The sequence below is a fragment of the Hemiscyllium ocellatum genome, chromosome 20, assembly GCF_020745735.1.
Source record: "Hemiscyllium ocellatum isolate sHemOce1 chromosome 20, sHemOce1.pat.X.cur, whole genome shotgun sequence".
Classification (NCBI taxonomy): domain Eukaryota; kingdom Metazoa; phylum Chordata; class Chondrichthyes; order Orectolobiformes; family Hemiscylliidae; genus Hemiscyllium; species Hemiscyllium ocellatum.
In genome coordinates, this window is record NC_083420.1 from 19498443 (window position 1) to 19524959 (window position 26517).

The following is a 26517-nucleotide window of genomic DNA, read 5'->3' on the forward strand; positions in this document are numbered from 1 at the left end:
TCTGGAGCACATGACCAAAGTGCTCTACCTGACTTCAGTAAGGAATTGTTCACAAAGTTTAGATTAGATTCCCTACAGTGTGGAAACAGGCCATTTGGCCCAACCAACTCTCCAAAGAGTAACCCACCCAGACCCATTCCCCTACCCTATTACTCTATACTTAACCCTGACTAATACACATCCTTGAACACTATGGGCAATTTAGCATAGCCAATCCACCTAACCTGCATATCTTTGGATTGTGGGAGGAAACTAGAGCACGCAGAAGAAACCCACGCAGGCACGGGGAGAACGTACAAACTCCACACAGACAGTCAGCTGAGGCTGGAATCAAACCCAGGTCCCTGGTGATGCGAGGCAGCGGTGCTAACCAATGAGCCATTGTGCAGCCCTGAATCTTTCCTTTATATCTCTCTACTTGTTATGACTTTGCCACAATAGACAATACCTGGCTTTAACTCATGTAACTGGGTTATAATTGCATCATGTCCTATTTGAGGTCCTTGCCAGGGGTATTTGCTCTTCTCTCTCTCTCTCTCTCTCTCTTCAAGGAAATGTTTGATGAAATGCAAAGTTGGGTGGATAGGAGAGAGAACAGTGTTGTCTGGAGTCTTATCTCCAACTCCCTTATCTTTATGGTCACAGAGACAATGAGTCGCAGTTCCCTCACAGTTTCAACACGATTTCAGACTTTCAGCTAAAATCTGCCTTGACCAATACCTTCCTATCCTGTCTTCCTAAGCTCATACCTATATGCAGCTCATCAGTCAGGGCACTAATTTCTTCCTTGTTGCCCGTTCTCACCATGAGACAAATTTAGCAGGGCCTTGCCACAACTACTTTACATTCATTAAAAAAAAAGAAATAAAAGTACGGTTACATAACTCAAAATGATCAATCTGAAACAAGACCAAATAATGCCTTGGTTTGCAGGCCTTTTGGATATGTTGGCCCGCAATAAGAAAAAGAAGAACTGCCAATTACCATAGCCATTTGCCTGCATTTCCAGCACTGGGATCTTTGCTCTCTCTGCAAATGTGTCTGCATGATCCACGAGAGCTTCCTTCACTGTTTCGTACCCTGTGAGCACCACTATCTTTTCCAGTCCCAGCTGAATGGTAAACACAGATCCATATTTCTCTGATAGCTGAAATTAAGCCAAAATAATCATGTCAATACAATAAAGCAGGTGAGGGTGGAAGAGGAGGAGGTGAAATTGGATACAGGTGGGGACTGAAAGAAGATGTATTGGATCCATTTCCCTTTCATCACCCCACTATGGTCTGATTTGAGTAGAAGCGAATATAGACCCAGATACCAGTCAGCAAATACAACATTTCGTGTTTTGTATTAATACGCCTGCCCGGTTTTACCCTCAAGATTTCAGCATTTATTCAAAGGTTCCTGCAATGTGTTACTAAGATTTCTAGAAAGAAAGTTACACAGAAGCCATGAAGAACGTTTCAATTAGTTATCTACTAATAGAAAGCAATAACATTGCATAGTCCATCATGAGGAAATGTTTTGTTGATTTGAGCACATATAAAATGTGTTATGGCTATCGGTTACTAGGTTAAATCTCGAAACTGAACAGATAGTGATTGTATAAATGGAGTTAGCACTACATTACATGGACTTTATAGGATATTCAGTGCAGAAATAGGCATCCAGCCCGGTGTTGATACTTCACTAAAGTCTTTTCTTGCTTTCCTCTTTTAATTCTTTATCAGCATGCCCCACTATTCCTTTCTACTACATAGGCATATCAAGCTTCTCCTTAAATGCAGCAATGCTGTTCACTTCAATCAATCCCTCTAGTAATAAGTTCCATATTCTCATCACACTGTGGGCAAAGAAGGTTTGATGGAATTGCTGGTTACATTAGTTGGTGATCATATTTCATTAATGACCTTTAGATTGGTTCTTCTTCCCACAGGTAGAAATATTCTCCTTGTGTCTACCCTGTTAAAACATTTCATAATTTTAAAGAATCCATTGGCTCCCATGCTCAGCCTTCTCTTACATGATTCATTAAGGTAAAGTAGAAAAGGCAGTAGTTGAAGGCATTTTCTGGATTAGAGGTGCTGGAAAAGCACAGCAATTCAGGCAGCATCTGAGGAGCAGTAAAATCGACGTAAAATGCCTTCATCAGGGATACAGGCAGAGTGTCTGAAGGGTGGAGAGATAAATGAGAGGAGGGTGGGGGTGGGGAGAAAGTAGCATAGAGTTGAAGTTGAAGGCAGAAATTAATGACCACAAACTGTACCAAGAACCATAAGCTGGTCACATAACATGAGCAGTACAGTACCAAGGAAGAGTGACATTGTTGTGGGTGCCATAATTAGGATGCATTTTTAAACTGCAGCTCTGTTTGTCTGTCTTCTCAGGTTATTGTAAATATCCCATAGCAGAACAGATTCAAGGAGCTGAATTCCCTAATCCTATTCCTGTACAAAATCATCTGCAAAAGTTTGCTTCCAAGTACTAACCTCTCAAAACACCCTAGTCAGAAAGTTCTCCAATGTTTGTGCTGTGATCACCTGATGTCATCACAGAATCTGAACTTTGTTCCAGCAATGCTTGACCTTTATTTATGCATTGAGTCTACACGTTGACCAAATATGATAACATGCTTTTGATTAACAGATAAATTAAGTATTAGTAACAGAGTTGGACTTTCTTTATTCAGATTTCTTTCGACATGAAACTATTGTTCTCTTTCTCCCACTGTGGTGTTGAGTGTAGCTTGTCTGAACACTAACCCTTGTATAGAGTTTGATTTCTTTAGTGTCTATGGCAGAGTGAGTCAAGTGACTGACTCAAGACTGAGGGATAAAATTCTAACTGGAATTACATGTATATTGAAAGTTTTGTAAATTTCTAAGATATTTTAAATCATGTAAATCAACTGAATTCAGATCTATCTCTGTTTTATACGAACAAGATGCACAGCAACGCAATCCAAATATTAAGAATGATGAACCTTAATAATATCATGGCGATTCTACTGTAAAAAGCACTAACAACACAACATTATTCAGGAGAGGCAATCAGGTCTTTTCTTGTCACAGGCTTATTTTTTCCACCATTTCTTGATTACATTGACACAAGAAAATTTAATGAAGATAAACTTATCTGACCTCCATCAGGTTTTTGTAGAGCATTTTCAGGTCCAGCATATGCAGGTTCCCGATCAATGGTAAAGGAGTTGGACATGGGGGAAGCTGGAAAGCAGCTGAGGGTTTGTTCCCACTATATAAATACAATAGACCAATTCCAATCAAAATTAAAAAAAGGACTAAGGATACTGTGTCACCAGCAAAGACATTCAGGAAAGACATGGTGTACTAAGCTTCCATTCCAAGAGCAAGAAACAAAGGAGAAAGGTTGAGTAGGACCTTTGGCTGGAAAGGATTTTCAAAAATTAAAAGATGTTACATTTAGACAGATAATAAATACCTCTAAGTAAATATTAACTGGCAGTCCAAACGGACTGACTCTCAACTTTGGAAGCCAGTTTGCAGACCAGTGACAGTCTATTTATTCACCAACGGCATTTTGCCTTTTAGCTTGTACTGTTCTGCACTGATATTCGGTTTAATGCCAATTATATAGAACCCAAGAGACTGGGATTATTCTCAACACCTTCAATGTGTTATATTGAAATATTACTGTTTGTGGGGATTGACTGTGCACAATTGGTCCATTGTGATTGCTGCATTGCAATAGTGACTATTCTTCAAAAAGTGTTTCATTGGCTGCAGCTGGTTTCTGAGATCATGCAAGATGCTAAGTACACATGAGAAGGTGCCATATACTTGAGAGGGTGCTATGCTCATAGAATGGTGCTATATACATGGGACAGTACTATATTCATGAGAAGGTGCCTTACATGGGAAGGTGATATATACAGGGGACAGTGCTCTACACATGGGACAGTACTATATAAGTGGGAAGGTGCCATATGCATGGGATGGTGCTATATACATGGGAAAGTGCTATATACATGGGTTGGTGCTATATACATGGGATGGTGCTACATATATGGGAATGAATGTTTTTTAGAAAAATGCAACATGACTGTAGACATATCCTGTGACCTCACCTGGCCACAACAGGAGACACAGAGTGTTTATGAATACACTGACAACATTACTGCATTATGCGCATAGCAATATCATTATCAACACGTATACTATCTGATGGCAGTGTTAAAGAAGTAGGCAGAGGCTGAGGTCACAGCTTTAGTGGGATACAGGTTAACACCAAGAGTGGTGATAGGGGCACAGTGGTAAGGGCAGGCCCGTGGTGTGAGGGTTGGAGCTGTACTCAATGAATTTAGAAGGATGAGACGGGGATCTGTTTGAAGCTTACAGAATGAGAGGCGGGTAGAGGGAACGTGGAGAAGATGTTTCCAGTATTAGGAGAGACTCGGACCTGAGGGCACAGACTCAGAGTGAAGGGATGCCTTTAGAACTGAGATGAGGAGGAATTCCTTCAGCCAGAAGGTGGTTAGTCTGTGGAACTCATTGCGATAGAAGCCTATGGAGGTCAAGTCATTGAGTGTATTTAAGGCAGAGATATAGGGTCTTGATTAGTAAGGGGATCAAGGGTTACATGAAGAAAGCAGGAGAACGGGGTTGAGAAATATAACCCGCCATGATCGAATGGTGGAACAGAATCAGTGGGCTGAATGTCCTAATCATGCTCCTAAATCACACGGTCTTCTAGTCTAAGCTGCTGCTCATATCTCAAAGTCACTTTCAGCTTTTCGCTCACAATTCACAGCTCTTAACAAAGAAAAATAAAGAAAAAGAAGCAAGATTTCAGGCACCGCAGCAATTAAATCCAAAATATTGACCTATCTATATTCCTCCTTGGAAATATTTTACCATCCTCACTGCTTGCCTTGCCACCACCTTTGTGTCAACCAAAAATTGGGTAATACAAGTCGTTCTGCTATAACGCACATTTCATCAGCGCAAATTGGCTATAACGCAATTGACGAATTGTGGACATTGTTTGGATAACGCAATCTTTCTACTGAACAGGTATAGCGATTCTACAGTGCAATTTTCAATAGCAGCTTTTCCATAGCGTGTTTTCTATAATGTGAGGTTGCAGAGGAATGCAATTGTTGTGATATAGCAGAACGGTCTGTAGTACATTCACTTCCCTCATCTGAATCATTCATATTTTCATAAATATTTGCAGCAACAACACTGATTCCTGTGGCACTCCACAAGTTGCTGTCCTGAAAATTCCCCCTTTATCCCAACTTGCTATCTTCTAATAATCAATTCTCTATCCATGCTGATACACTACCAAATACTGTGAGCTCTTATTAAGCAGATTCATGTGCAGTGCATTGTTGAATGCTTTTTGGAAATCCAAATGCATTACCTCTACTGGTTCACCTCTCCTTGTTACTTACTCAAAAAAACTTGACTGGATTTGTCTGGCATGGTTTTACCTTCATGAAGCAATGCTGATTTTATGCATCCTTTCACAATGACAGATGTCAAGCTAACTCACCTATAGTTACCTGAATTTTGGCTCTTTTTGAATAATTGCTTCACATTGTCAGTTTTTAAATTCACCAGCATTTTTCCAGCATCAAAGAACACTTGAAAAATTACAACCAGTGCATCAAATGTCATAGTAGTGACTTCTTTTGAAATCCTAGAATATACACAATCATGGCCAGAGGATATATCAGCTTTTAGCATGTTGGTTTCCCTAATATATTTTTCCCCTAGTGACAGATATTGTATTTGTTGCCTCCCATTTGCTTGAGCTTCTTAATGAATTAGTAATTTTATTAAGGTTTTATACTCTGAAGATCAAATTCATAGAATCCCTACAGTGTGGAAACAGGCTCTTCAGCCCTTCAAGTCAACATCAACCCTCCAAAGAGCATCCTACCCAAACCCATTCTCCATTACTTTACATCTAACCTACACATCCCTGAACCTATGGGTAATTTACAAGGCCAATTCACCTAACCTGCACATCTTTGGATTGTGGGAGGAAACCCATGCAAACATAGAGAGAATGTGCAAACTCCACACAGACAGTCGCCCAAGGCTAGAATTGAACCTGGGTCCCTAGCACTGCGAGGCAGCAGTGCTAACCACTGAGCCACCATGCCATACTTGATGCAAAGTATTTATTCAACTCCTCTATATTTGCCTAGTTCCCCATTATTATTTCCCTGGCCTCATTTTCTAAGGGAACTATAATCATTTTGGTATCTATCCGTTTGCATGTATTTAAAGATGTTCTAATTGTATGTCATTATATAATTTGCTAGTTTGACCTCACAGCTTATTTTCAGCCTCATTATTTTTTGTTATCTTTCCTTGGATTTTAAAACCTCCCTAATTCTCTGGGTTACCACTAATCTTTGCCATATTGTATGTTTTTTTTATTTTAAATTGATACTATCCTTAATGCCCTTGGTTAACAATGATCAGTTTGTACCCTTCCATCAATCCTTATTCCTCACTGGGATATGTCTTTGTGTGATTCATGAATTATTTTCTTAAAGTTCTGCTATTGTTCATCAACCATCATTTCTGTTAAGGTCTTCTCAGTCTAATCCAGCTAATATTCCTTTGTAGTTGCCTTATTTATGTTGAGCACTGCTGTTTCAGGCCCCAGTTTCTCACTCTTAATCTGAATGCTAAATTCTAACATATTATGGTCATTGTTCCCTTTAGGTACTTTTACAGTGAGATCATTACCAAACCTGCTTCATTACTCATTACCAGATCCAAAGTAAACCAGTCACTGGATGGACTTACTTATTGTTCTAGGGGACTGCTCCAAATACAATATAAATTCTTCCTCATGCCAATCTTTGCCAAGTTGATTTTCCCAACCCCCATGAAGATTAAAATGATACATGATTCATGTGCTGTCTTTTTTTACATTCGCTCATTGATTTGATTTATTGCTGTCACATGTGGCTAAATACAGTGTAAAATTTGGGGTATAACTTTGCTCGCTGAGCTGTAGGTTTGATATCCAGACGTTTCATTACCTTGCTAGGTAACATCATCAGTGGCGATCTCCAAGTAAAGCAAAGCTGTTGTCTCCTGCTTCCTATTTATATGTTTGTCCTGATGAGATTCCTGGGGTTTGTGGTGATGTCATTTCCTGTTCATTTTCTGAGGGGTTGATAGATGGTATCTAGATCTATGTATTTGTTTATGGCGTTGTGGTTGGAGTGCCAGGCCTCTAGGAATTCTCTGGCATGTCTGGATATCAAACCTACAGCGAGCAAAGCTACACCCTAAACCTCAACCTGAGCTACAAACCTTCACAAACCTTGCACAATGTAAAGTTTTATTTCATGAGCAGTGCAGGCAGATCATGGCAAACAAAGACTTACAGATCAAAGGGTGCTTAGGGTGAGGCGTACATGGTTACAGCTGCACAGGTGATGCACAAAGCAAGATCAACATTAACAAATCCAACATTATTTGAAACTAGGTCAATTCAGCAGTCTAATAACAGCAGGGAAGAAGTTGTTCTTGAACCTATCGGTCCATGTGTTCAAACATCTGTATCTTCTGCCTGATGGGAAAGGTTGGAAGAGAGTATTGTTGGGATGGGATGGGATGGGTCATAGATAATGTTGACAACCTTTCCCCGGCAATAAGAAGTCTAAATGGAGTCCATGGATAGGAGGTCGGCCTCTGTAATGGTCTGGATTGTGCACACAACCTTCTGTAGTTTCTTATGGTCTATTTATTATCTCTTCTTTTCTTAGGGACCTATACACTACCCCCACAAGTGTCTTTTCCCCCTTTATATTTCTTACCGGAATCAATTCAAGATCATTTCTTGCCAACATTTTTATGCCATCTCACACAAATGTACCCCATCATTCACTTCCTACTAGCCCGCTTGAAAAATCACATACTCTTGAATATTCAGATCCCAACTTTGAATTCCATGTAACTATGTCTCCATAATGGCTGGTAGGTCACACCTGTTGGCCTCAATTTGTGCCCTTAAATTAATTTATTTTGTTCCAAATATAACATACAGTTAAGAGCCATTAATTTTGCCTTTAGACCATTTTTTCTCCTTTGACCCTATTTGCTTCTCTTTTCTTATTTTTGTGCACTCTGCCCCTTCCTATCCAACTCTGGGTATCATTATCAAAGTTATTGCCCTGCAATGTAGCCAATTCCTTTTTTCTTTTTAAGCCTGTGTATCCACCCCCACCTTCCCAACCCTTCTTCTCCTCTAGATAGTATAAAGCCCAACTTGTTTGAATTGCCAGGTACCTATCATTGTCAGTACTCCATAACTGCGGTGGAACATGGTTTCCCTGCATCACTGACTTCTTTGAGAATATATTGAGGACATTGCTTTTCAGTAAAACCGTAGAGTCGCAAGAGGTTTACAGCGTGGAAACAGATGCTTTGGCCTACCTTGCCAATGCTGCCCAGTTTTCGTAATTAATCTAGTCCTTTTTGCCTGAATTTGCTCCATTTCCATCCAGACCTATCCCATCTATCAGAGAATTCCTACAGTGTGAAAACAGGCTATTTTGGCCCAACACGTCCAACCGACCCTCGGAAGAGTAATCCATTCCCTAACTTATTAGTCTATATTTACCCCTGACCAATGCACCTAACATACACATCCCTGAAACACTATGGGCAATTTAGCATGGATAATTCACCTAACCTGCACATCCTTGGACTGTGGGAGGAAACCGGAGCACGCAGAGGAAACCCAAACAGACATGGGAAAAATGTGCAAATTTCACAAAGATAAACTTGTGAGCCATACTTCTCAGTTGGTTGGATTAATATGGGCAGAGCTGTCCTTCTCATCTTCATCTATTTTATTTTGTAAAAGAGGTGCAGTTATGCAGAAAATAAAAAAAGGTAAGAAAATAAATGGAATAAAGTTCATTTGCAACCTGAAAATAATAACATATGGGTTAACCTAATTCATTGCCCTTCCAAATTTCTGGCATTATTTGTCTTCCTAACATTTTCCAACACTTGGCACATTACAAAAGTACAAGATGGGATAATCATTTACATTTATTGAAAATTGGGTGAAAGTTAACTGGCACATTATCACGTATTTAGATTAATCACTAAACTCCTGGGTAATCAATGTCAAATGCAAGTCATGTTTATTGGCAAGATTTCAATCAATGAAAGTGTTGAAATTTTAAGTAAATATTTACTAATAGATAATCATGTTTTGAATTGAATTGCCTTTACTGTCACGTGCACATATTTCCCTGCACTACGTATTTAAATATCATGTATTTTTGTCTAAAATAAGGGAAAATCTATACTTTTAAAAATGTTAACAGTAGCTTTCCTGGATCAGTATTTTCCAGATTGTTATATGTTGTATATTAAAATATCAATACGCCTTATTCCTTATCTTAATTCAGTCAGGTGAGGTGCTTATCCCCATGCAATTACACTGACAACTGGTTATGCATTCGAACAAACTTTCGAGGTTAACACTAAGTATCAAGAGCCAAGGTTGATGAAGGAAGCCTTGAACTTCGAGATGCCTATCTTGCACTCACCTTTGTATATCCATTCATGAGAAACAGTGGGTTTACCTTAAAATAAATGGCTATAACAATAACAATGAAGGAAGCAAAGATGGGGCAGGAATGTATAACCAAAGTGGATAACCTTTCATGATTTCATTCACTGTTAGATAAAATAACTTCTTCTTGTTCCTATATTTTCGTTTTATCACTCTGAATCATTATCTAAGCATGTTTTACCATGCTGGAAAGTGGGAATTATCTTGGATGACTTCTGAGATGAGCCAACCAATAGAACTATAGTATCTTTTGCAATTCATCACTATATGTTGCCAGAGTTGGAGGATTTGAGCTATAGGGAGAGGCTGAACAGGCTGGGGCTTTTTTCCCTGGAGCATCGGAGGCTGAGGGGTGACCTTATAGAGGTCTACAAAATTATGAGGGGCATGGATAGGATAAATAGGCAAAGTCTTTTCCCTGGGGTGGGGGAGTCCAGAACTAGAGGGCATGGTTAAGGGTGAGAAGGAAAAGATAAAGAAGAGTCCTAAGGGGCAAATTTTTCACATTGAGAGTGGTACGGGTATGGAATGAGCTGCCAGAGGAAGTGGTGGAGGCTGGTACAATTGTAACATTTAAGAGGCATTTGGATGGGTATATGAAAAGGAAGAGTTTGGAGGGATATGGGCCAGATGCTGGCAGGTGGGACTAGATTGGGTTGGGATATCTGGTTGGCATGGACGGGTTGGACCGAAGGGTCTGTTTCCATGCTGTACATCTCTATGACTCTATATAAAGGAGATCTTTGAGAAACAATTAAAGAGGAATGTTCAGAATTTTTTTCTTTATTTACATGACATCAGTGTTATAACAAGACTGCCACAATTATTGGGTGATATCGAGTCAGCGTTTTAAAGTGTGCAGCTGGAAAAAGCACAGCAAGTCAAGCAGCAACAGAAGAGCAGGGGAGTCAATGTTTCAGGTCAGAACCTTTCATCAGCACTTAAAGTTCCAACCTGAAATGTCAACTCTTTTGGTCCTTGGATGCTGCCTGACCTACCACAATTATTGCCCATCTAATTGCCCTTGGAAATGAGGTGCTGAGTCGGCTTCTTGAACCACTGCAGTCAATGTGCTGCAGATACACCCAGTGTGTTGTTAGGAAGGCAGTTCCAGGACTTTGACCCGAGTAACATTGAATGGATGGTGACATAGCCCTGGATATTCATCCTTAAAGTGGGCAGTGGGCGTGGGGAAATTTCTTGGCATGAGGTTGGAAGCAGGTGTTTCCCAAAGTTAAGATTACCACTTTGGAAGGAGTTCAGATGTAGCTGGTTGCAGAAGGGATGCTTAAAAGGGATGTCCCAATGCTTTGGGACCTGTTAGGATATAAACAGTATGACCCTCTAGCCCTCGACTCCAGACAGACTTACCTTGGCAGGATCCAGATATTCATTTTGAAACAGCTGCAACCCAGGTAAAACATCACTTGATTGATAGCTCTACACATCTGATCAATTTAGTCGATTGCACAATGTTTACTCACACAAGATATGTTTTAAAGTGCTTCCAGTTTCAGTCATTGATATTATAAAAGGCCTGTGTAATAGAAACCTTTATTGAAAAAACTTCTATTAATGACTTTGACTATTTTATTGTCACTACAGACTTTATTGGTTTTATGTGGAGAGCATAGTGGGTGAGTGGGCATGGAAGTGCTCGAGGCGAAACTGAGGACTGCAGATGCTGGAGATCAGAGTCTAGATTAGTGTGGTGCTGGAAAAACACAGCAGGTCAAGCAGCATCCAAGGAACAGGAAACTCGATGTTTCGGGCAGAAGTCCTTCATCAGGAATGAAAGTGCCCTAGCTTGGCATGGAGAAAATGAAGAATAATAGGGAGTGGGTAAAGGAGCAGGGCTTGGTATGGGGTGCATGTGGAATTTAACTTTCAAAATGTTCTATCAGTCAGACTATGGTTCATGACACCTCAGAGGTGTTGACCCATTTTCATGAAAATTGCACAGTAACAGGCTGTGCAAGCAAGTAGGCTCACTGTTCTCAATAATGTTGAGTTTCTTCAGTATTGTTGGAACTTTGGAGCACCAGAATAGAAGTAAATGATTCAACCGGTCCAGCCCACTGCACCGTTCAATAAGACCATGGCTAATCATCCAGCTCAATGCCATTTTTGTGCACTAACTCCATATCCCTTGATGAGATTAGTTGCCAGAAATATATCGATTCTGATCTTTGAATATGTTCAAAGATTGAATTTCCACAGATGCCTGAAATAGGTGATTTCAAAGATTTGCACCCTCTAAGTAAAGTTATTTCTCATTTGCATTCCCCTCATTATGACATTAAGTTCCCTAGTTTTACACTCACCAGCCAGGGTAAATATTTATGTTTGCTCTGTCATACACTGATCTCATGCAAATACAGTGTGTTCCATCACATTCCTGACTTGTGCTTTATAGATGATGGACAGGTTTTGAGGAGTCAAAGGTGAGTTATTGGCCACAGAATTCCCAGCCTCTGACTTACATTTGAAGTGACAGTACCAATTAAGTTTTGATGACATTGTAAACCTCTAGAGTGTTGATGATGGGGATTCACTGATGGTGATGCCATTGAATGTCAAGGAGAGTGGTTAGACTTTAACTTGTTGAAGAGTGCCAGTGCCCAACATCTGTGTAGCATGAATGTTATTTGCCTTTTAGCCTGAGGCTATTCCCCTTAACGTAGTGATGGTGGACCATGATGAAGAATATTCTCAGTGTGAAAGAGAAGTTATTTCATAATAACTTTGTCTCCGCAAAGACTGTGTCTTGATTAGTTCTATCAATACTGTGACTGACATATTCATCTGTGAGACTGAGAATGAAGTCAAGTAATTTTCCTTATCAATTACTATGGACCCAATGTGGCAGAAATACCTTCCAGGACTGAACCTGCTTGATTAGTCTTGATGCTACTAAGCTTCATTTGATAATTGACAATGAAGTCCCAATCCAAAGCATGTTCTATTCCCTTGTTACACTCATTACTTCTTCCTAATGGTATTCATCATGAATATCATGGTCAAAGGAGGAATGGGAGTAAACTTAATTTTTTTTTATTCACTTCTTTGTCATTTTACTCAGATGCCTTACTGAGGTGAATCTGAGGTTAGTCCCCAGACCATGACTTTTTAGATTCCAGTTCCTGCAATAAACATATGGCATAATCCTTTAAGAGTAAATTACAGATGGTGTATATTTACAAACTGTTAAAAATGCAGGGGAATTGTTTCACGACTCTAAGTACATGCATGGGCATTCAGGAAGGTAAGAAAAACAGGACAGGACAGAGAAAGCTTATAAACAGCATGGTTTTGATAATTGCAGAGATAGTAAATAATCAGTTTGCAAGAGTAACAAATTCCAAGAATTTAGTGTCCAACAATATTTTCATTGCTCAGCTGGGTCCAATGGTGTTATTTTATGCAGGTTTTGTTCCAGTCAGCAACTTGGAAGCAGGTGTTCAGCAACGTACTTCGCAAAAGTTAAGAGCCCACGTGTTGGAGGTAGTGTATTGGCATTGACAGAGAATTGGTTCATAGACTGGAAACAGCAAGTTGGGAAAGAGTTCTTTTTCTGGTTGACGACCCAGGGACAGTGGGGTTCCACAGGGACCACAACTGTTTACAATATATATTAATGACTTGGAGGAAGGAAACAAAGATGCTGCAGCCAAAGTTGAAGATGACACAAAAATAGTTGGAAAGGTATGTTGTAAGAGGTATCCAAGCAGTTTACATTGGATATTGGATGGACAATAAGTTGGCAAATGGAGTATAATCAAAGAAAATGCAAAGATGCTTGTTTTGAAAGGGAGAACATAAGAACAGAATATTAGTTTAATGGAAAAAAACAGCAGAAAGCTACAACACTAAGGGACTTGTGGATATTTGTATATGAAACACAGAAAGCTAGCACACATATTCAGCAGGTAACCAGTAAGGCTAATGGATTCTTGACTCTTATTTCAAAAGGGTTGGAGTATTAGAGTAGGAGAAAGCTTACTGCAACTGGACAAGGTGCTGCTGAGATCAAATCTGGAGCACTATGAGTAGTTTTGATCCACTTATATAAGGAACGATATACTTTTGTTCGAGGCAGTTCAGAGAATATCATCTAGGATGATCTCTGGCATGGAGGGATTGTCTTATGAGCAAAGACTAAACAGGTTGGGACTCTACTCAGTTAGAAGAATGAGAGGTGATCTGTTTGTAACTTATAGGATTCTTAAGGGAGTAGTAAGGCAAATGCTGGGAAGGTGTTTCCTGCTGGGAGAGACTAGGTCTGTCCTCCGGTAGATACTAGGACCAGAGGACAGTCTCAGATTAAAGGAGCACCAATTTAAGACTGTAATGTGAGGGATATCCTTCTTTCAGAAGGTACTGAGTCTTTGGAACTCCTTGCCACAGACAGCTGGGATGGCAGAGTCCTTGTGTATATTTAAGGCTGAGGTAGATTCCTGATCAGTCGGGAAATCAAGGGTTACAGGGAATGGGCAGGAAAGTGGATGTGCGAATATCACATCAGCCACAATCATATTAAGAGGTGGATCAGACTTGAGGTGCTGAATTAGATTGATTGGATTGGAAAGTTAATGGATATTTTCTTTAGAAAAGAAGAGGCTATGGGGTGACTTAATTGAGAGTATAATGTAATGAGACTTGGAGAGTGTATAATGAAGATCTGTTTTTCCTAGTGGAGATAATTTGGAGACTCCAGTATTGGGCTGAGGTGTACAAAATTAAAAATCACACAACACCAGGTTATAGTCCAATAGGTTTATTTGGAAGCACTAGTTTTCAGAGTGCTGCTCCTTCATCAGATGATTGTGGAGAATAAGATTGTAAGACACAGAATTTATAATAAAAATTTACAGTGTGATGTAACTGAAATTATACATTGAAAAAGACCCAGATTGTTTGTTAAGTCTCTCATCTGGCAATCGGAACTGGCAGTCATGAGCACCTGGAAGTACTCAGGGATGCCCTCACAAGAACGGGTACGATGCTCAACTCATTGACTGCTAGTTCCAATGCGCCACAGCAAGGAATCATAATGACCTCCTCAGGAGACAGACATATGCTGCAACCGCCAGGGTACCCTTCGTTGTTCAGTACTTCCCAGGGGCTGAAAAACTGCGCCAAGTTCTTTGTGTCCTGCAACCCAATATCAGTGAGGATCAGCACCTCACCAAGACCATCCCCACACCTCCACTGCTTGCCTTTAAACAATGCCAAACCTCAAACAAATCATTGTTCATAGCAAGCTGCCCAGCTTTCAGACAACTCCATGCAATCCTGTCATGGTAGGCACTGCAAGACGTGTCTGAGTGTGGACATAGATACCACCATTACACATGGGGACACCTCCCAACATGTATGTGGCAGGTACTCATGTGACTCAGCCAATGTTGTCTATCTTATATGTTGCAGGCAAGGATGCCCTGAGGCATGGCACATTGGGGAAACCGAGCAAAGCCTATGGCAATGGATGAATGGGCACTGCACAACAATCAACAGACAGGAGTGTTCCCTCCCAGTTGGGGAACACTTTAGTGGTCCAGAACATTTGACCTCGGACCTTCGAGTGACCATCCTCCAAGGCGGACTTCGGGACAGGCAGCAGCAAAACGTGGCTGAGCAGAGGCTGATAGCTAAGTTCCGTACCCATAAGGAGGGCCTCAACTGGGACCTTGGGTTCATGACCACCTTTGCACTACACACACACACACACACACACACACACACACACACACACACACACACACACACACACACACACACACACACACACACTCCTATATACACACACACACACACACACACAGTCCTATATACACACAAACACACATATACACTCCCTCTCACAGACACTCACAATCCCCCACCCCAGACACACACACACGCTCCCACACTCACATGCACTCCCTCACAGACTTAAGACACTCCACACTCACTACATACACAAATACACTCTCGCTCACCTCACAACCCCCATCCCAGACAAGCACACTCACACAGACACAAAGACCCACATGCACACATATATTTTGCGGGGTGAATTTGTACTTGCAAGGTTACATTGTACTTTGCTCAAAAACTGCATGAATTCATATAAAACTCTTGTTATCTCACTTTTTAGATTAGAATCAATCTAAACATCATGGCATAGACAGAGAACACGGGGGCTAACACCTTCAACATATTGTCTAGCTAACATCAATTATTACAGCTAATCTGAGAATGCAATGTTTTAAAAAAAAGGTTTTGGGATTTACACATGAAAGAAGTGAAACTATCATGATATTCAAACAAATGAAAGACTCAACAGACAATCAAGGTATTTTTCAATATATAATTTCTTTTTAACTTTATACGCCCCAGTCCAACAACGACATCTCCAAATCATATCTCATACACTGCAGGCAAGGTTGACCTGAGGCAACGGATGAATGGACGTTGCAGAACAATCTACAGACAGGAGTGTTCCCTCCCAGTCCGAGAACACTTCAGCGGTCCAGGACATTCGACCTCGGAACTTCAGATGACCGTCCTCCAAGGCAGACTTCAGGACAGGCAACAATGAAAAGTGGCCAAGCAGAGGTTGATAGCCAAGGTCAGTACCCATGGCGATGGCATCATTAGGGACCTTGGGTTCGTGTCACACTACAGGTGTCCCCATTGCACTAGACACACACAAGCAATGAACAGACAGGAGGGTTCCCTCCCAGTTGGGGAACACTTCAGCGGTCCAGGACATTTGACCTCGGACCTTCGGGTGACCATCCTCCAAGGCGGACTTCAGGACAGGCAGCAGCGAAAAGTGGCCAAGCAGAGGCTGATAACTAAGTTCCATACCCATAGGGAGGGCCTCAACCAGGATCTTGGATTCATGTCACACTATAGGTGACCACCATTGCACTATAAACACACACACACACACACACACACACACACACACACACACACACACACACACACACACACACACGCATTCCTATACACACAGATACACACGGACACACATATATACAGACACGCACACAGACACTCACACACACCCTTACAGACACACACACTCCCACACTCACACAGGCATCCTCTCAGAGACTTAGACCACTCTACACTCATGCACACACATATACACTCTCTCTCACAGACACTCGCAACCCCCCACCCCAGACACACACTCCCACACTCACACGTGCACCCCCTCACAGACTTAAGACACTCCACACTCACTACACACACAAATACACTTTCTCTCACACTCACAATTCTCAACCCAGACAGACACACACACAGACAGACACAAAGACCCACATGCACACACATATTTTGCAGGGTGAATTTGTACTTGCAGAGTTACACAGTGTACTTTGCTCAAAAACTGCATGAATTCATGTAAAACTCTGTTATCTCACTTTTTAGATTAGAATCAATCTAAACATCATGGCATAGACAGAGAACACAGGGGGCTAACACCTTCACCCTTTATTCCTGATGAAGGGCTTTTGCCCAAATCCATGTAAAATTCTGTAAATCCGTGTTTTAGATGAGAATCAGTCTGACCGTTATGGCACAGACAGCCTCACAGGGATTTAACATCTTCAATACCTTATCTGGGCCGACATGACACCAATTGTCAAAGTGCCCTTGCGAATTTAACTTTTAAAAAAAGTTTTGCGATTTACACATGAAAGAACTGAAACCAACATGGTCATTCTAAAAGATGAGAGACTTAACAAACAATCCGGGTCTTTTTCAATATACAGTTTCAGTTACATCATACTTTTGTTATAAATTCTGTGTCTTACAATATTATTCTCCACAATCACTTGATAAAGGAACAGCACTCTGAAAGCTAACGATTTCAAATAAACCTGTTGGACTATAACCTGGTGTTGTGTGATTTTATCCGAGTGGAGAGGTCACTTATCAGGGACATAGAATTAAAGTGATTGGTAGAAACATTAGAGAGGATATGAGGAAAATCTTTTCACCCAGAGATGTTGTAAATGGAATTCACTGCCAAGTTTGATGGTTGAGCCAGAAACCCTCAACTAACCTAATAGGAACATGAATCTGTACCTGGAGCTCTGTAGTTTCAAAAGGCATCTAGTTTATTCAGCTAGTGCACATATGATGAGTTGAATGCCCTTTTTCTGTGTTGTAATATTTTCTGGATTAATTGTTCTCTTTATATCCTCAGACCATGAGATGGACGGGCACTGATTCATCAGCCAAGGGGCAATAGGGTAATCAGCAGGAAGTTTCCTTGTCCATGTTTGACTGACTGACTGCCTTGCCACAGGGCATCTCCCTCCTGAATGTAAGTCTATGCTAGTACATCTGTATTGCTGATGGTTCAGGACATATCCAGAGAAGTGATGGAAAAGCCTGGGACATAGGCTGTTATATATAAGATTTGGAATGTGTGACAATATCAGGCTATGATTGACTAATCTGTGGCTTAGTTCTTTCCTAAATGTGGCACAGTCCTAAATGTCAGCATAGGGCAGTGTGTACCTTTGTTGTGTCTGGATCACCCAACTGGTTTCAGTTGATTGACTCACAGGAATGGTGGAAAAAGATCATTATGATTCACCTCTTTCCAAATCAGTCCAGGTACTCAAATTTCCCCTGCACTCTTCCCCAGATCCTTGTACTTTATTTCTCCATTGTGTTAACTGTGGAATCTATATCTACCTCTTGATCAGGCAAAGATTCTAGCTTAAAGTGCCACTGCTATTTTTGTCAATCATCTTAAAGCTGGGCTCCTTTGTTATCAATTCTTCAACCACTGAAAACTTACTAACTTCTCTCCCTAACTTAGCTTTAAAGGGAGAATTTCTACAGAGACAAAGTTTAACGTGGATTATTGACTATTTGGAAATGAGTCACCGAGGTCATAAAGAACAAACTGCAATGCATTACCAAAGGTATTTAACCTGAAGTCAAATAGAAATTGCGACCTTGTTGAAATTATTGTTCAGTCACAGTGGAATTTTGCATATAGCTTTGGAGAAATTTATTACAAGAACTAGTTCAGAGAAAATTGGGGAAAGCACTATTTTATTACACTATTAGGCTGTATTGTATTGTCATGCTAAGATCCACGAACAGGCTGGTCTCAGTAGACCCATCAGATTGTATGGGAAATATTGGAAATATTGGAAGTCTTGGCAGCCAGCTACAGACCCCTCTTGTCTCTTTTAACTGAATTCAGTCAAACACTTAATAGGAAGTGGTTAGCCTTCCCCAGGTATTCCCCAATCCTGCCTGCTTTCAGCTTCCAATCAATGGTGGGCCAGCAGTTGTACTGAATGGGGACGGGGTGGGGGGGGTGGTTCTGGCAGGACAACATCCACTCAAACCTAGTATTAGTTGTGGAGGTCAGGCGGGAATTGGGATTGAAGGTGGAGGAATCAGAAATAAAGGCACAGCATGGATCTCTGTAGCCAGTGGACCAATATCCTTCCAACTGCTAGGTTAGACACAAGCTTGTTTTTCATGTTCTCCATGCAGGTAGTACCTGTCTGCCATTAGTTTGGGCCAATCATGAACTTTCCTACCATGGAGTTAATTGGGCTGCAAGCGTGGAAGTGTCCACAAGACATCCTCCCACCTGGTTTAATGGCCTGTCACCAACCATGCCTTTGGGATGGAGACTAACTTATACCCATCATTTCTGCATGTTTCTGACCCACTGAACTGTTTTCTTCCTGTTGTGACTCTATTCCTTCTCTTTTTGTCCAGTCTCATACCAACTATGTCTGCGACTCTTCCAATACCCTCTATCACTTCAACAATTTTAAATTTCCTTGTCTTAATCACCTTATCTTCATCATGGGTGCTCATTACACATCCAACCCCCAAGAGGAATAGAACACAGAACATAGAACATAGAAAAATACAGCGCAGTACAGGCCCTTCGGCCCTCGATGTTGCGCCGATCCAAGCCCACCTAACCTACACTAGCCCACTTTCCTCCATATGCCTATCCAATGCCCGTTTAAATGCCCATAAAGAGGGAGAGTCCACCACTGTTAATGGCAGGGCATTCCATGAACTCACGACTCGCTGAGTAAAGAATCTACCACTAACATCAGTCCTATACCTACCACCCCTTAATTTAAAGCTATGCCCTCTCGTAATAGCTGACTCCATACGTGGAAAAAGGTTCTCATGGTCAACCCTATCTAAACCCCTAATCATCTTGTACACCTCTATCAAGTCACTTCTAAACCTTCTTTTCTCCAATGAAAACAGCCCCAAGTGCCTCAGCCTTTCCTCATACGATCTTCCTACCATACCAGGCAACATCCTGGTAAACCTCCTCTGCACCCATTCCAGTGCCTCCACATCCTTCCTATAGAATGGCGACCAAAACTGCACACAATACTCCAGATGCGGCCGCACCAGAGTCTTATACAACTGCAACATGACCTCAGGACTCCGGAACTCAATTCCTCTACCAATAAAAGCCAGTACGCCATATGCCTTCTTCACAGCACTATTTACCTGGGTGGCAAATACCTGGATGTCCAAGGACTCTCTACTTCTCCCTTGAATGGAAGCCCAAACAATCTCTAACCATTTTATTCATCTTATGTCTGACTGAAATGGTTCTCACATTGAACAACTTCTCCTTTAACGTCATTCCTTTCCTCCAAATAAACATCGTTGCTATGGATATCCATATGGGTCCTAATTATGCCCATCTTTATGGGAAATATGAAATATTCTTTGTGCTTACTTAGGTTCCCACCATTACCTTTTTTTCTGGAATAGAGTCATAAAGGCATAGAGATGTACAGGACGGAAACAGGGCCTTCGGTCCAACTCATCTATGCCAACCAGATATCCTAATCCAATCTAGTCCCATTTGTCGGCACTTGGCCCATAGCCCTCTAAACCATTCCTATTCATATACCCTCCCAATGCCTTTTAAATGTTGTAATTATACCAGCCTCTACCACTTCCTCTGGCAGCTCATTGCATACATGCACCACGCTCTGTGTGAAACAGTTGTCCCTTAGGTCTCTTTTTATATCCTTCCCCTCTCACCCGAAACCTACACCCTCTAATTCTGGACTTCCCCACCCCAGTGAAAAGACATTGTCTATTTATCCTATCCATGCCTCTCATGATTTTATAAACCTCTATAAGGTCACCCCTCACCCTCCGACACTCCAGGAAAAACAGCCCCAGGCTATTCAGCCTCTCCCTGTAGCTCAAATCCTTCAACCTTGGCAACATCCTTGTAAATCTTTTCTGAACCCATTCAAGTTTCACAACCTCCTTTGGATAAGAAGGAAACCAGAATTAGATGCAATGTTCCGAAAGTGGCCTAACCAGTGTTCTGTACAGCTGCAATATCAACACTCTGGCCAATAAAGGAAAGTATACCAAACGCCTTCTTCACTATCCTATCTGTCGTGGAAATTTAATCGACTCGACTCAAATGATAGCAAGAGCAAAGAAAAACTTTATTACAGGCCTTTGCAAAGAGACGCTCTGCACTTGACAAAATGCCTTGTGCAAGGGGTACTTGAGCGTAATTCAGATACTCGTCTGATACTGTTTCTTATCACACTCTCAAGGGCAAAGACCGGGAAAACTCAAGTTGTTATTCTCTGATCCCCTGGTCTTGGACATAAGAGTTCTTCAGCTGAATTCGACTGTTGCAAGGTCAAATTGAATGCTTACAAAGTTCAAACAGAGACAAGCTGACTGCAAACCTCAAAGTATTGTTTACAAAGCTCAGCACAGCATTAAATTTTAGAAAAGCATGCTCTTTCAAATTTCACAGTAAATGTAATGTTACTTTTCCATTACATTATCCACCTACAGCTCTACTTTCAAGGAAGCATCCATTTCTCCTGCCAGAAAGTAACCTTGCGAATGAATCTAAGCTCTTGCAGGCCAGTGTACAGTTATCAAACCTGCAGTTGTCTCAAATTAAAAAGGAATTAAAGATTAATCTCTAAAACAATGCCAGGTGCAGCTCAGCAAAAATGTTGTTGAGCAGTTGCAATTTAGGCAAAAAAAAGGTAATAGGGGAATAAAGACTGCCAGTAGAAGAATTATCAAACTCTTCAATAATTGAGTTGGGCATCACATTAATTATCCATCCAATCAGGAAATCTAACTGCAAGGTTAAGGATTTGATGTCTAAATTCTAAATTCACTGAATTCTAAATTCACTGATGTCTGTTTCTAAATTAATTGATCCTTCTGACTGCTTTGTGAATTGTGACAGAGCTAGTTTGTACAGTGAACATCACATAAAAGTAAATATAATGATGATGACTCAGCCCAACCTAACAATCACTTTGTGAAGAAACAAGAGAACACTTATATTGAAATAATTAAATGTTTGTGTGAATGAAAATCATGTAAAACATGAATGAGGTGGTGACATCAGCGATGCACAGCACATATAGTTTGGTACTTTGGGATTGAAGTAAAACGCACAACAGAGTCAAGTTCCAGTTCATTGACATTTGGTGGGGCTTGAAACTTAAATTTTTGTATCAGAGTAGTAAAGAAGATGAACAGCTCCATTTTAGCCAGGGTCTCACCAGTACAAACTCTTCGACCTGCAAAAACACATTTGTGAAACAAAAATATCAAAACGGCTCTTTATCAATGTTGTTCAGAGTACACTTTTTATAACAAACAGGATATTGCTGTTTTATACTGCCTTTTTGGAATGATACCTCTTAATCACTTAGATGGCAATGTTTCAGGTTTGTGAAATTTATTGATCATACAAGTTGCTGACTGTAGCTCAGTGAATAGCACTCTCATCTTGAAGGCTGGAATTTGAAGCACCACTCTAGAACTGGAGGCACTAAATCTTGGCTGATGCTCTCACTGTGGGATTAAGCAAAAGCTGCATTTTCGGAGGGGCTAGTTTCCAGTGGAAATGTTAAATTGTAGCCATGTCTGCCATTGTGTATTAGCTGCAGAGATTCCTAACATTTCAACAATGATCATTATTCTAGAATAATGAAGAGAGGCACTTTAAAATGCCCTACAGTTGAGAAAGGTACATCCTTAATCAAACAAAATTCATGCATTTCCGGTGTGCCAGCAATTATTCTCACCTTTGAGGAGATTGTTTTTGCAGACTTAGAGAGAAGACACATTACACCAGATTCCCATTCCTGATTGCTACTCAAGCCTCCAGTTAAAAGCTATGTGCACAGATATTGCTTAGACAGTAGCACACCCAGGAATGTCTTTCTCCCCAAAACAGAATCTTAGAATCCCTACAGTGTGGGAGCAGGCTATTCAGCCCATCGAGTCCACACCTCTGAAGAGCATCCCACCTACTCATCCCCTGAACCTATCCCTGTAATTCTGCATTTCTCATGGCTAACCCATCAAATCTGAACATACATGGACACTATGGGCAACTTAGGATGGTCAATCCACCTAACTTGTACATTTTTGGACTGTGGGTAGAAACCAAGCACCCAGAGGAAACCCAGGAGACACATTGGGGAGTGTAACTGGTGCTGGGAGACAGCAGTGCTAACCACTGAGCCTTTTTGCCAAACTAACAGAACTAAAATTCCCTCAATGATGCATCTCCTAGATCTTATTCTCCCTAGCCACAGACGGAATATTTCACTCACATATCATTCAAAAATTAGTAAGATGCATTACCTGCAGAGAAAGGCATGAAGGCATCTCTCTTCACAAACTTGCCCTCAGCATTCAGAAAGTGAGATGGGTTGAACTCATTTGGTTTCTCCCATTGGGTTTTATCATACAGCACAGAGGACAACAATGGGATTACCTGGGTTCCCTACAAATATTAAAATATCATTTCTGTATTATGTTTTTTATTAAAATGCAAAGGCACAGTTGAAAATAATTGCACAGTTACTCATTGATAAATATATTTGAAACTTAGAAATAGCATTTACATTCTAATTGTAATCCCCTGAGCATCCTGATTTGAATTGCTCCAGGATTGATGGCTGTGCCTGCAGTGGTCTGGGTCCTAAACTCTGGAATCCCCTCTTTCTTTCTCCTCCTTTAACAATTTTGTTAAAACCTGCCTTTTGGCGGCATGAATATGTATAACGTTTCGTGACTTCTGGTGTTAACTATCCTTCGATGACTCTCCTGTGAAGACTTTTGGGATTCTTTACCACATTAAGAAGGGCCTTGCAAATACAAAGTGTTGTGTTCAAGCTGTATATTTTCATTTCAGTTCTCCACTCCTCCTCGTTTCCTCCATTTTCTGCACATATTGCAACATTAATAAAATATGCAAATGCTGTCAAGTTGGTGAGATTGAATCATTCAGGTACTAATGATGCACACTGCAACTAGTTTTCAAAGTTCCCTTTCTTCCTCCCTATTGTCTGTCTATCAGGCCCTGAATGCAGCCAGCCTTTCCTGATGGTACCTTTGGAATGAAGTATCCTCTGAAGTTTACATCCGCTGCTGTTTCATGTGTTATGCTCAGTGGTACGATGTCCCCAAACCTCTGGATTTCATGGATCACTGCATCAGTGTACGGCAAATATTTCCGATCTTCAACTCTGGGATGTCGTTCCGATCCAATAACTTGGATAATTTCCTCATGAACCTTTCCTGAAATCCGAGCATATTTTTAAAGTGATTGGAAATACTGCCATGATATTTTTTGAACAAGATCAAAATCTCAATCACAGTAAACAGAGAATGAGACATCGAAAATCATCCAACAAGGTCAACTCCAGAGTGGAATTAATCAGAGTGCTTCTTACTCTGGATCTCTGGATATTTCATCATCAGAAGCATTCCCCAACGAAGAGTGGTTGAGGTGGTCTCCATCCCCGCAGTAAACATGCTGTCTGCCGAAGCCATTAAGTTGTTCTCATGAAAGTATGAATTATGGTTGTCCGATTCCTGAAAGTAAGGTTAACAATACAATAGCTCACAACCGAATTGAGACCTGTACTGTACTATAAGTCCTATGATGCATACCTAATCTGACACATCGATTATTGGGTATTGCAGCTCATGATAGGGGCCAGGAAAACAAGGCTTCTGTATATTTACCCCAGCATAGTACTGAAGGAGGCCAAACTGTCAGAGGTGCAGTCTTTCAGATAAGATGTTATTCTGAGGTGCTGTCTCCTCTCAGGTCAATGTATCACAAAAATCTATTCCACTGTGCTTTATGACCTGAAAATGTCCCAAAACACCTTAAAATCAATAATAAGTGATTTTTGTAGTGCAGCCAATAGTATAATGTAGGAAGTGCATGAGCAATTTTACCAGAGCAAACTCTCACAAACAACCATGTGGTTCTGACGAGATTTTATTGAGCTCATCAGAAAATGACTACATGTTAAATCGGCTTCATCAGCTGTAACATGCTTTGGGGCATCCTGGGGTTAAGACAGACACTGTGTAAATGCCAATTCTCTTTATGAAAAGAACAACATTTTTCGCACCCTCTACCTCGAATCATATGCATTTGCATCAAAAAAAGCTGTCTATTCAGCCTATCAGGCCAATTCGGAACTGAACAAAGTTGACTTTTTATTCTGAAGTACATCAATATAACTTTGGGAAGGCGGCAAAACTCTGAAAAAGAAAAAAGTGCTTTTACCTTCTGTTGTCTGATCATGAATGCATCGATAAAACTCCTCAAGTCATTGCCATCTAGTTTTTGACGATTTTCTTTGAAGAAGTCTTTGAGGAAATTAATAGTCTGTTTTGAATTGGCAAACACTTTATTGTGTCTTCCTGGAAGGAATCTCAGGAGTGGAAATGCATTGTACAGCTACAGAATCAAAATAACACCATGTTATTAAGGTAGATATTGAAACGAACCAATTACCTACTCATATCTGAGAAATCGCAATTTTGAAAATAAGCGATAGATAAATCTTTTAAACATTATGACTCTTTGATTAATACAATGGTTTGTGAACAATTATAGCTTTTTACCATCTTTATCATCATGCAATGCCTGAATGAGTTGTACAAACAAATTCCATATTTTCAAAATGGACTTGGATAAACACTTCAAGAAATCAATTTACTGAGATATGGGAATGAGAAAGGGTCTTGGACCAATTGTATAACTCTTTCAAAAGAGCTGAAGGAATACTGGACTAAATGATCACATTCTCTGTTGGACAGGCCTCTGTTTGAGGTTCAAATGAATAAGAGGTATCTTCCAGAGACCCAAGATTCTGAGGCAGATTGAGAGGATATTTTCACTAGTCAAAGTCTTTAAAACAGACTATAAATTTGAAAGAAAGAGATTATTTGAAAAATGCAGAGATGGGGACTGATTTGTTCTCTCAAAGTGCATTTAATTGGAATCTACTCCCCAGGCCAACATTTATTGAGTCTATTTAAAGTGGAGTTGATGGGTATAGTTTCATGAGCAGGTTTACAGTCACAGGAGGCTGTAAACCTTTGTGAATGACATTGGCACACACCTGCCCATCCCAAACCCAACCACTATGTGATGTGTAGGAGGGGCAGGCCTAGTGCAATCTGCCTACTCACACAAATTAAGGCCCTTAACTGGGCAATTAATGACCAATTATATTGCAGCACAAATTTAATGATGCTCCATGTACAGACCCCTTCCATTTACTGCACGTTGCAAATGATCTCTTCTGGAATGTAATTCAAATGAAAGATGAAACTTACGTAGGCCATAGGTGTACCAAAATATCGCATGTTCTCATTCACTCTCTTTATTAAACTGACAAACCTTTCATCCTCATAATCAAATCTGCCACCAAAAAGCAGAGAGCAAATTATATTGCCCACAGCAGAGTTAATTTGGATAGTTGGATTAAACGGCTGGCCTGCAAAAGAAATTTCAAACATGACACCCAATCGCATATTGAGCCTTTATGTAGTGATTGTAATGAGGTTAGC

At 40.6% G+C, this 26517-nt stretch overlaps 1 protein-coding gene across 1 annotated transcript in view; it reads right to left on the reverse strand.

The window, feature by feature from the left end:
- The window catches only part of LOC132825580 (uncharacterized), a 53503-nt gene that overhangs the window by 16497 nt on the left and 10489 nt on the right, over positions 1 to 26517 (reverse strand). The window contains exons 4-13 of the mRNA XM_060840960.1: positions 26284 to 26444; positions 25220 to 25399; positions 24375 to 24516; positions 24032 to 24219; positions 23281 to 23422; positions 22039 to 22205; positions 10975 to 11051; positions 5546 to 5682; positions 3141 to 3307; positions 985 to 1147 (exon numbers count right to left, since the gene is read on the reverse strand). Coding sequence (XP_060696943.1) covers positions 985 to 1147; positions 3141 to 3307; positions 5546 to 5682; positions 10975 to 11051; positions 22039 to 22205; positions 23281 to 23422; positions 24032 to 24219; positions 24375 to 24516; positions 25220 to 25399; positions 26284 to 26444 — 1524 coding nt within the window. The remainder of the gene's footprint in view (positions 1 to 984; positions 1148 to 3140; positions 3308 to 5545; positions 5683 to 10974; positions 11052 to 22038; positions 22206 to 23280; positions 23423 to 24031; positions 24220 to 24374; positions 24517 to 25219; positions 25400 to 26283; positions 26445 to 26517) is intronic.